The sequence below is a fragment of the Esox lucius genome, chromosome 5 (assembly GCF_011004845.1).
Source record: "Esox lucius isolate fEsoLuc1 chromosome 5, fEsoLuc1.pri, whole genome shotgun sequence".
NCBI lineage: Eukaryota > Metazoa > Chordata > Actinopteri > Esociformes > Esocidae > Esox > Esox lucius.
The window spans coordinates 21,074,339-21,086,699 of NC_047573.1; the positions used below are offsets into that span (position 1 = coordinate 21,074,339).

Below are 12,361 nucleotides of genomic sequence, written 5' to 3' on the forward strand. Positions count from 1 at the left end.
GAGTCATTTCGTGCTGGAAGGACTGACATGCATTTTACCCAATGTAACCACATTTTTATACTCACCCCTCCAAACATGAGCGGTGCATTACACTGCCTTTCACTGGAACCTTGGGCTAGTCTGCGGGCCGGATTTGAATCCTGACTGCACTGAATGGATTTGTCCATGAATGGTGAATTGTGTGCGGATGTCATCTGGACAAAGTTTTGGTAAGAGGGAGGGTGTGGGTGTGTGTGGGTGGGTGTGCATGCCCCAGGTTGGCTCTTTTAACTGGAAATGGGGGCTGACTGGATGCCAGGGGCTGGACTGACTGCAAGAAGATTAGACTGGCTCATTCATTTTGTGTCCATCTGTCCCTGAAGCTATAGAAGTGATTGTGTGGAGTGGCGGGTGGCCTAGCAGTTAGAGAATTTGACCAGTAAACAGAAATGTTGGTTGATCGAATCCTTGAGCTGGCAGTTCCAAAAATATGTGGTTCTGTCTCTGAGCAAGGCAATTAACCTTAACTGATCCCCAGGTACTCATCCGGGCAGTTCCTTGCACCTCTTTTATTTTGAAGTGTTAATTGTGGAGTCTCAGTTGGACAAATATCCCCCTTCTCCCTTTCACGATTCCATGTTTACCCATCAGCGAGTAGGCACAGATTCCACCTGACAGAGAAGCTGCGCCCGACCACAGACTTTTATCACCCAGGTTAATGGGAACTCAGAGAAGTCATTACACCAGTCAACACAACAATCTGATCCAAATAGAGTATAAAGGAACAGAATGGAGTATAATGGCTTCAGATTGTTTCATTACAGAAGATAACAGTTTACAAAAGGGTGAACAAAACGTTGAGCGCTATCGTAGATGTTACATTAGCTTCATCAACTGAGTGTGGACATTATGCAAAAGTGTCTGTTTGTTATTCTTAGCTCTTAATTAGAAAAGCAAAAATGTGCATCCTATTTGCTTTAATCAGGTGAACTAATCTAACTTGGCGGCGAAGAGCATTTCAATTCCCAGGTCAGGCGGACAAACCTCTGACAGCTCAACACAGGGCTTAAGTGGCTTTCAGCTAGACCAAGTTGGAAAGGGCATTGAGGAGGCATGTCAGCATGCAGGCCGGAGATGACGCCTGGGCCAGTTCTACTGGCAATTACTGTAATGCCGTTGTTCTGGACCTGATTATTTGCTCTGTCTCCGGGTAGAAGTAAGCAGATTTGGGGAATAACTGATTTAATGTGGGTTACGAAACAACAAACCCGTTACATTACCTGCTAAAATATTATCAGACTAGTTAAATAAAAATTGAAACAACATTATCATTACTTGCATTTTGTTTTAAATTAATTAAAGTCAGATGTCTGAAAAGAAATGCATGTTTATTTTATTTTTTTGACCTACGGCCTCATTAGTCAGTGTTGACCAATGATAACTTTGGCAGGCAAACTCAGGCCTGCAATACATATAAAGATTAATCATCAGCAGATTATTTCCTCTGTGTCTTGTGTTTTTAGAATCATTTGTTGCTAGGCAATCACAAGCTACCAATGTGCCCCCCAATTGTTTTCATGTGTACATGCATGAATATGCGTATATGGAGGTGGGATTTGTGCGGCTTGAACCATTACATTTTGTGTTTTTGGGGCGCATGGTATGAGACCCGCTTACACACTGGTGATGGATATCTGCAAGGCTCCAGATATCACTTGTTTTTTTGTGGGTATCTACAATATTGTAAAATCATCTCAGTAATTTGAGCCTTGAGGGTTGTGAAGGGCTGTTTGTGAAGGTATTAATGTAGCATGTGTGTAACCCACTAATGGTTGAATTGAACATGTGCAGCGTAAACTCTCTTTAAATCATTGTTTTTTCAACCCTTGGAATGTCAGTGAAAACATTTGCTCTAGAGGGAAAAGCCTGTCTTCTAAACTTCCCTGTAGTGTTCTGATCTCAAACAAGTCTAATTTCCGACGACCACAAGTGGGAGTTTGTGTAGGTGATTTTTTTTCACACACGCTTAGCCCTTTTGGATAGGTACAGTGTTCAAGGTGTTGCATTCCACAAGCAGCGTTTTTCTTTGAACAAAGTTCTGAAGCAATTACATTCTTATATATGAATATTGCAGGAAATCTGTCAGATTTTTTTGTATTAAGATACCGCCTAATTGTGTTGTCTGTAACAAAGTAGAAATGAATGGGTAAGAAACAAATGTACTAGTGACATGGACAGCTATTAAAACTCTAACAATAAGTAAGCAGTCTGTGTGCAACTGATTATGTTACGTGGTTTATGTTGCTGATTAAAATGTTGGGCAGGTTACTGTAACGGATTAAATTTGAAAGTAACCAGGCCAACCCTGAGGGTAAGACAGTCATGCCTGGGAAGTTAAGGGCCTCAGTGTCTGGGTCAGACAGGGTATATTATAGTCCTCTACTTCATCAGAACCTGGACCTGTGCAGAAAATGTATGGTTGTTTCTGTATTCAATCAGATTGAAAAACCACCATAATATTTGAACGAAACCCAGTGTTTTGTGTATTGTTGTGAACCATATGTGTCCTCTGTATTTTTGAAATGCATTGGTTATGAATTTTGGATGGATTGTTTCAGAGCCTGCTGTAGAGCATGCTCTCCATGCTCTACAATGAAAAGACCACCTGTATGTTCACACAGTATTACTCACAATTGGCAATTCTTTGATCAAATCCTACAACAGTCTTAGCATCTTAAGGTTTGATGTGTTGATGGCTAATCTGTTACTGATCTCCAGTTCTGTGAAATCGCTCATGTTGCTCCAAGAAAGCCGCCTGTGGTGTCTTGGGGAGTACGGATATAACGGAGATCCAATTGTGGTGCTCAGGGGGCTATAAGACTATGTCACGTCAACATAATCGGTGCAAGGCTTTGAGCTGAGAACCTATTTTATTCTACACCTGCTGAGCAGTCCTCAAGGGAGATTTCTTGTCGGCTATTTAAGAAAAGACGACCTCTTGCTCTTGACTTTGTGACATTGGATTTTGCAAGAAGTTGGTTTCATTTTTTCTGAGCCTGTCTGACGTGCATTGCAGATTACTCGACCATCTGTTTAAAATCAGCCTTAGGACTGAGGACTGAGACTCACTTAAAAAAGGGAAAAAAAATGTCCTGTTTGCTTAACGTCAGATTTTAGCCATGATTCCTTGCACCGAATAATTTTGCCATGGGAGCCAATGGGCTGTCATAGACAGACTTTTGCTAATTTCAAAGTGACTGAAATTTTACAGAAAACATGAATCTTCTGCTAAATGAGAAACATATATTTTTCTGAAGTAAGCTTTTACTTTGATGCTATTGGCTTGCTTTTTAATTCTGAATAAGTCTAAATAGATGACCTCACACTTTTGGTAGCTTGTCAACGCCTCAGTGATCTTTGCAAATCACTATTGCACACAGTGGGTAACTGAAATACCCTTTTCAGTTGTCCTTGGGTCAACAACTGCTTTGTAAGGGGTGGGATTGTAAGAATATTTAAAGAAGTCTCTTCACAAATGTGCATTTTTAAGGCAACATGTTAAGTGTAAATTCCACACTTTTAATTACATTCTTATATAATTTGTACTGCGTTTGCCTTCACACCAATACATTCCACTTGTAACATACACTGTACTTAATACTTATAAAGTATTAATACATTTCCCGCCCCCCTCTATTTGCATGTCTGGTTAAATGCTAACTGCATTTCATTGTGCTGTACTTGTACTTGTTCAATGACTAAGTTTAATCAAATCTGAAGTTTAATTTAAAACCTAGCCACCACTGTGTAGCCTTGCTGTCGGGCTCCTACATGTGAGTGGATCTGATGCACTGTAAACCCATGTGCTTGGTAATTAACCTCACTGAAGCTAGCCACTGAAAATCGTCTTTCAGTCCATCTCTACACAATAAGACGTTGTGCATGTTCAGATGCTGTAGTCCAACATATCCCTTGATTCTTCAGTCGTCTAGCCAGGCAGACGTAATCCATTCAAACAATGCTGGTGAGGCCCTATGTTTCTTTCTCTCTTACCCTCTCAGTTATGAGGGTTGTGCTCCGTTCTGGGCTTTGAGCCATGTGTCTATAATATGCTTCAGACTGGATAGCTCATCTGCAGAAGTGGACATTCAGTCTTTGTATTATTTCCCCAGAGTGATTACGGCTGGGCTTCTTCCCTGTCCCCTCCTGTTGCCTTCTTTTGGTTGTGATAACATTGGCAAGCACTATGTTTATTCTCCATGCATACTGTATGATGGAATGTTTGTGCATTTTCTTATCGAAACCTTTTTATTTTAGAAAATAACCTAATTTAGTCTAACGTAAAACCCTAGGATTAAGTTCAGGTTAATCTGGTTAACGTGTTTTCCCCCCCCACTCTTGTTGCTGGTTTAGAATATTCTGAAGAAACTCATTTGTTTTGCTCTAATGAACCCAGTAATGAAGGGACCAAATCCACAGTTAACTTTATGACACTGCTGCTCAGACTTCTAATCAAAACAACTCCAACTCTTTTAGCATAGCATGACAAGGGCATTTCTGTTCAGACATGCGCTAGGTCATCCTACTCTACCTGTTCCGTCAGCTGGATCTGTAAATATTTAATTGGCTTTTACTGTTACAGCACCAGACTCTACTTGAGAAAACCATCTGCTTTCAACTGGCACATTTTCTCCTTGCTACTACAGTATCTTAAGTTTGACATGACCGCGCATGACCTTGCCAGCTGTGTCCGATACGTGACATCTCGTAATATCTAAAGCACATTCCGCCACTACTGTTTTCCTCTCACACCTGCCCTTTTCGAGTCCAGTACCCGTGGAAGCTTCAGCCCTGGAGAAGAGGGGCTGTTCTTGGTGAAAGCGTTGCTCATCATCCTCTGCTCCAGCGTGCCTTTCACAGACCAGCCTGAAAAGCTATGGATTGGGATCTTGTTGAACTTCTGGTTTAAGTCCCTCCAGTCCCAATGGTGCTCTCTACTTGCCAGTACCCCTGGACACTGCATGCAGGGCTCGGTGAGAGGAAACAGCTGTGGTGTTGGTACCTCAATTCTAAGCTTCCTAAAGAGATGGATGTTCCTTTGGGGTCTTGGCTCTCGCTCCTATGCGCTACATCAGATGCATGTACCAGCGATTGGTAGTGTTACTGTTTATAGCCGGGCTAATCCTCAGATATCAAGAGGCAAAGTTAATTATAGTATAATGCTGTAGCATCATGTTGACACCTTGTGTGATAAGAAACCCTGCCCTAAACCGAGTCAATGTTCACCCCTCAGAAACAAACCTTGCCTTTGGGTCAAGAATGAAATAATTTGTGGTTGATTTATAGATGGTGGTTTCTGTGCCGGAAAAATTCTGCACAGCTACCAGTCCCCTACCCAGGGTCCTATTGGTGTAGACAATCTCCTTCATTCAGAGGCTACTCTTACTCTGAGTGTTCAATCAATGATTTCCACATCATTATAATGATCATATCACTACTCACATCTGAATCACTTGCAGTTGCACAATTACGCTGTTTTCATGAGAAGGCTTAAATTTTCTCTAAACTGACAGATCCAATTTCAAACGGGAAACCTTCATTTCATGCACCAACTTTGTATATGTCAATATACCTGCAATGAAATGTATGCAACAGTTTCCAAGCGAGGCCAAAATGCTGCTTGGTTCTGCCAGAGTGAGGGGTATTGGATGGGACTTCAGTAGCCTGGTCTTTGTCCTTACCATCCTGCCGGTTTGTTTATTTACTGCTAACCTTGGTGAGAGGCCGCCTCCTTGAGTTGTTACCAGGCCAGTTGTTATGGACTTGCAATGTTGCAGTGTGTCACCGTTGGACTTGGCCCGTCCCTCCAATGTCAGCGTGGCCATATTTCCCAGCAGTTTGTTATGGAAGCAGGAGAAATTCAACAAAACAGGCCCTGTGCTCAGGTCAAAAATGTCAAATTGACTGGCTTTTTGTTGGCACACCAACTGTTGACATTATTTTGTTTTGTTTCACTTGACTGGCTATTAAATCACTGACTGTCCATCTGCTTTTTTTCTGGCTTGACATCAGGACAGCAATGAATCTTATTAGGTTGTGTAATGATCTCTGTCCGTCACACACAGGTCTGTTCTGTGAATGCTATGAATAGCGCCTCCATCATACAAACCCATTCCAAAAAAGTTGGGACAATGTACAATTGTGAATAAAAACAGAATGCAATGATGTGGTAGTTTCAAATTTCTATATTTTATTCAGAATACAACATAGACATATAGAATGTTTGAACTGCGAAAATGTATAACTTTAAGGTAAAAATAAGTTGATTTTAAATTTCATGGCATCAACACATCTCAAAAAAGTTGGGACACGGCCATGTTTACCACGGTGTGGCATCCCCTCTTCTTTTTATAACAGACTGCAAACGTCTGGGGACTGAGGAGACAAGTCGCTCAAATTTATGAATAGGAATGTTGTCCCATTCTTGTCTAAAACCGGCTCCTAGTTGCTCAACTGTCTTAGATCTTCTTTGTCGCAACTTCCTCTTGATGATGCGCCAAATGTTTGTATGGGTGAAAGATCTGGACTGCAGGCTGGCCATTTCAGTACCCGGATCTTTCTCCTATGCAGCCATGACATTGTAATTGATGCAGTATGTGGTCTGGCATTGTCATGTTGGAAAATGCAAGGTCTTCCCTGAAAGAGACGACGTCTGGATGGGAGCATATGTTGTTCTAGAACTTGGATATAACTGTCAGCATTGATTGTGCCTTTCCAGATGTGTAGGCTGCCCATGCCACACGCACTCATGCAACCCCATACCATCAGAGATGCAGGCTTCTTAACTGAGCGATGATAACAACTTGGGTTGTCCTTGTCCTCTTTAGTCCGGATGACATGGCGTCCCAGTTTTCCAAAATGAACTTCAAATTTTGATTTGTCTGACCACAGAACACTTTTCCACTTTGCCACAGTCCATTTTAAATGATCCTTGGCCCAGAGAAAACACCTGCGCTTCTGGATCCTGTTTAGATACGGCTTCTTTTTTGACCTATAGAGTTTTAGCCGGCAACGTTGAATGGCACGGTGGATTGTGTTCACTGACAATGTTTTCTGGAAGTATTCCTGAGCCCATGTTGTGATTTCCATTACAGTATCATTCCTGTATGTGATGCAGTGCCGTCTGAGGGACCGAAGATCACGGGCATCCAGTATGGTTTTCCGGCCTTGACCCTTACACACAAAGATTGTTCCAGATTCTCTGAATCTTTGGATGATATTATGCACTGTAGATTGTTAACTTCAAACTCTTCGCAATTTATCTCTGAGAAACTCCTTTCTGATATTGCTCCACTATTTTTCGCCGCAGCATTGGGGGAATTGGTGATCCTCTGCCCATCTTGACTTCTGAGAGACACTGCCACTCTGAGAGGCTGAGTTGCAAATTGGTCCTCCAGCTGTTCCTTATCTGTACATTTAACTTTTCCGGCCTCTTATTGCTACCTGTCCCAACTTATTTGGAATGTGTAACTCTCATGAAATCCAAAATGAGCCAATATTTGGCATGACATTACAAAATGTCTCACTTTAAACATTCGATATGTTATCTATATTCTATTGCGAATTAAATATAAGTTTATGAGATTTGTAAATTATTCCATTCCTTTTTTACTCACAATTTGTACAGTGTCCCAACTTTTTTGGAATCGGGTTTGTGTATATATATATATATATATATATATATATATATATATTTGTTCTCCACTCAATAAACATGCCTGTTATTTTTTTTAATTTTTTTTAACACTTCGATTCTGAATATTTATATTTAAAATATTTCTGTGAACCATTTAGCAGATGCTCTTATCCAGAGCAAGTTTCAGTAGTGAATGTCTACATATATTTTGATTCTTTTTTTGTCTTGCCTTTCCACAGGGATTGTACTCGTGCATTGCAATTGCCATGCTCTGCCAATTGAGCTGCAGGGGAACATACCATATATAGAAATACTCCTGGACTAGAAGATCTAATGATGTCTGCATGACTTGTCATAGAAACTGTGAAGTTATTTGAGTTGCTGTGAGCCTTATGTTGAATAATTGTCTGTGATTTACAGAACATTAAGCACTAACTCAGGCTCCTCTGAAATAATCATTGATTTGAGAAGTTAAGACGATAACATGCTGAGCATCTTTATTTTGGTCGCAACAGATACCAGTACATTTGGCTTGATTGTGGGACCTGCCAACCAGGCTGTGGTCCTCATATTCAAACCATGCACTACTATAAAGTATATCAACATTCCTGAATACATTTCCTTCCAATCTGATAGTGATAGGTTCATATTCCCGATGTTGCCATGCAAATAGCATTTCAAATCTCCCAGTTCATTGGACTGAATCTCCCTGTTCATTGGACGAAATCCTGGCTACCGTATGCAGGCCTGTGTTGAGTTTGAATTCTCATACACAGTGCAGTGTAAAATGTAGGCATAACAGTTAACCTATATTAAAATGTTATGTCCACCAGAATAAAAAAATAAATCATATTTAGATACAGGGAACCAGTAGACACAGAACCTGGTCCAATAGTCCACAACTTGCCATCATTACTCTTTCAGCAACTGACAATAAAATATAATTACCTAATATAATAAGACATGAATGCTGTAATAATGTATTAGTGTTTGTGTGTTTATACAGGTTGCTCTTAGCTTAGACCATATGGGATACAATTCTGAAAGTAAATTGAGTGTGCAGGATATGGTAATGATTGTACAGTTTGCATAGGGAGGCTACATTGTTATGACAGTACATTATGGGTTGGTGTGATAAAAGTGCAACATAGTCTATTCTCACAGTCTATAGGAAGTCTACTTTTAGATTTCTCTGATATATAATCAATATCGCTGAATGCATGGAAAGGCACAAATATTCACTGATATAGAAATGGAATCAAAATTGCCAGTAATCTTTCTTTTAAAAGGTGCCACGATCAAATTACAATAGTTCCAAATAAACAGCAAATAATGGTGTTTGTTCCCCATACAAGGTGAAGGGCGTCTTCTATACAAAGTTTTAGTGCTTGTTCAGGCGTGCACAGTTTTAGAAAGTTTACAAACCTCTGTATTTTCCTGCGTGCACAGTTTTCCCCTGAAATTAAAGGCCCTTTGTCCTTCCTCTGTTCATGTGCTTTTGATGGTCATAAAGTAGCATACGTTCACTGTTCCTGAATAGAAATGGAAGGGTGTGCCGTCATTGGCTCACATGTTCTTGATCAAGATGCTTTTGACAAACTCACTGACATTCTAAAGCTGCTCCAAGTAGCACAATGCCAGTTCAGGGGCATCTTGTTGCCACAGTAACGTGATCATGCAAATCATTCGTTTGTAATTCAACAGCCAACCTTGAACAGATAAATCAATATCACCAACTGAGAGCTAGGAAGACTAAAATATCATAAAAGCTTGTCCTAATCACTCGCTTTCAAAATTAGTCAGTGAGATGTGCTTGACATTCTTGGTTGGAATTAATCAGACTTGTCATTGTTCGTCATTGAGGGACACTGCCATTTATAGAATATCAGGGTGACCATTCGCCCATTCTGAGGCAGTTACTGACATTTTCCACTGTATGTACATTGAAATCAGTTTCTACAGTCATTTATGTATTTCTTTGGCAGGATGACTGGAATGCCGTCGACTCATCAAATCAGGCCATGGCACACATCAATGCAGACGACAAAACCCACAGCCTGGAGACTCTTCCCCCAGGTAAGAGCCATCCGTTCTGATTGGCCTCTCCATTAACAGACAGGCAGGTGTGTCCCATTGAGAAGATCGGTCAACACGAGAGGTCGACATGTTCACCCTACTGTGCAATAGACCAGGCTGTCAGCTAGGTTTAGAACTAGTGAACTTCCATTGTCCGTTGATTCTGCTGTTTACCAAGGAATGGGCTAATTATTAAAGGTGTGCATGGCAATGCACAATTCACAACTCTGTGAAGTGGCTGAATTCAGCTGGCCATTCTTACGAGCGTCTGATCTCTTTCCCTGGGCCGCTCACCCAACTAGAAAACTGAAGTCCCCATCGTAGCAATTTGACAGCCCATGCGCTCAGCCGAACCAGGATCCAATTTAGCAAGGCTGCCTAATGCATTAAGCCTTAGGTGTAAGCATATGCTGACTTTTTCTAGGGTTTTCCTGCATTTAAATAGCAGTGTGTCTTATACGCTGGTGTATATATATAAATTCCTGTTTATTTATTTTTTTACCATCATCAGATCTGTCACATTCTCTCCTTGGCAATGAGGTCCTCAGAGAGCTGTTCCATTTTTCTATCATGAACATTGTGTTTTTTCTGTTTCTAAAGGTAGGCCAGGGTGCACAATCATTTCCATCTGCTTTTGTATCCTAGACATTATGAGACTTACCAGGGAGTTCCAGGGAATTATCACCATTCAATTGTCTTGTTTAAATGCCTCATGCTATTTAGGTCACTCCACTTAACTCTCAAGTCTGAGTGTAACAAAAAAAAAATCACAGAAGGGGTTTTAATTAAGCTCATTTCCAGATGTCCTAATATACAATGACTCCTTTTTTTGCTGCAACAGTATGTTGGAGTGTCTGTGAAATGTCATTATAATTAGCTTGAGAAATGTACTTTAAATCAAAGCTGAACCCCCGCCATATTCAGCACCACACATTGCTAAATGTACATTAACTTATTACTGCTGTACTGTACGCTGCTAGCTAATTCTTGGCATCAAAGCGCCATCCAAAAGTCCACTGAGTTGGTCTATATGTGCGAATGCAGCAGTGAGTGGCCTTGCTTTCTAGCTTTAGGATCAGAGGTAGGATTGTATTTCAAAGCCTCACACTTTTCCACACATTTCAAAGCCTCACACTTTTCCACACAGGCTCTGACAGTGTCCTCCTGGCTCTAACAGTGTCCTGGCTGTAAGGCTGTAATGATGTCCTGTCTCTAACGGTGTCCTCCTGGCTCTAACGCTCTAGCGGTGTCCGGGCTCTAGCGGTGTCCGGGCTCTAGCGGTGTCCGGGCTCTAGCGGTGTCCGGGCTCTAGCGGTGTCCGGGCTCTAGCGGTGTCCGGGCTCTAGCGGTGTCCGGGCTCTAGCGGTGTCCGGGCCGTAAAGCTCTAGCGGTGTCCGGGCCGTAAAGCTCTAGCGGTGTCCTGAAAGTTAGGTTAGAATAGGTTCCTGGCTCTAATACAGAGTTTTTAAGCACTTGCCCTTTCATGTTTTGTGTGTAACGGACATTGATCAGTCCTCACAGACAGAACAGAAACATTTATATTAGTCTTCTTTATGCTTTTTACTCTCTCGCTTTACCTACACCTATGCCATTCATTATTGATAACTGTCTCTGTTTTTCTCAAAGTTTTCTTAAATAACTTCAGTTCAGCTGTGAACCTAATTGGGTCGATGTAAGCCCAAGCAAACTCTGTCCTTAAAATCAATACTACATAGAAGTTCATGATAGGGTCTACCTACATTTTGTGTGTGTGGACTTGCATGCCTGTGCGTGTCCCATTGGAAACATTGTGGAGGTCTCAGCCTAGTGGCTCCGTTTTTTTCCGAGCAGCTAATTAGGCTGATGTGACAGCTATATCTTCCTTCGCTGCAGGTCCTTAACCACTGTACAGAACAAACTTCACTTTGCTTTGATTGAGAAAGAAGTGTACACTTCCTGTAGGAATCCTTCTCTCCTAATGGTCATTTTGAATGTCGTCATGCTGCTCGTTTTTCTTCTGGTTGCCGTGGTGGGATTTGTGCCTTTGATGATCCAGTGGGAATGTTAAATTCATTGATATTGATGTACAGCTCCGGAAAAATGTAGACCACTGCATCTTTTTCTTTCCTTTCCAAAAAACTTTGAAAAGGAAGGCTTTGAGTGAGGAACAGAGGGGTTAAAATTAAGAGACCACTGCGAATTGAATGCTTCTATTCCTCACTCAAAACTGTTTTGAAAAGGAAGGAAAAAGGTGCAGTTGTCAAAAAAAATTCCGGAGCTGTATTTAGTGAGTCCACTTTGTGTCATTATTCAATGCATTTTCTTTCTCATTTAGAAAGATGAGGAATCTTATAGACTGCACCCCAGACAATGCAGTTAACGTCAGTTGTCCCAATTTTGAAAGCGGAGTTATAAAGTCATCCCTACAACTGTTAATCGATTGACTATTTGCATGCTGCAGTTGACCAGGGGTTGTATGATATTCAGACAGTTATCATATGTTCATTGATTCCTACCAGCAAGAAGCAAACTAATTGTATTATATTTTATATATATGTTTTATTTATTTCAACCTGACAGGCTTGTTTTAAAGCTTTTGTCAAGTAAGTAGGATGAATGTGGATGGGTGGA

The 12,361-nt window shown here is 41.0% G+C and overlaps 1 protein-coding gene across 4 annotated transcripts in view; it reads left to right on the forward strand.

Moving 5' to 3' along the window:
• galnt2 (UDP-N-acetyl-alpha-D-galactosamine:polypeptide N-acetylgalactosaminyltransferase 2) overlaps positions 1–12,361 on the forward strand; it is a 71,804-nt gene that overhangs the window by 28,743 nt on the left and 30,700 nt on the right. For all 4 annotated transcript variants that reach the window (XM_010888710.5, XM_010888711.5, XM_010888707.4 and 1 more), the window contains exon 2: positions 9,661–9,751. In XM_010888710.5, coding sequence (XP_010887012.1) covers positions 9,661–9,751 — 91 coding nt within the window. The remainder of the gene's footprint in view (positions 1–9,660; positions 9,752–12,361) is intronic.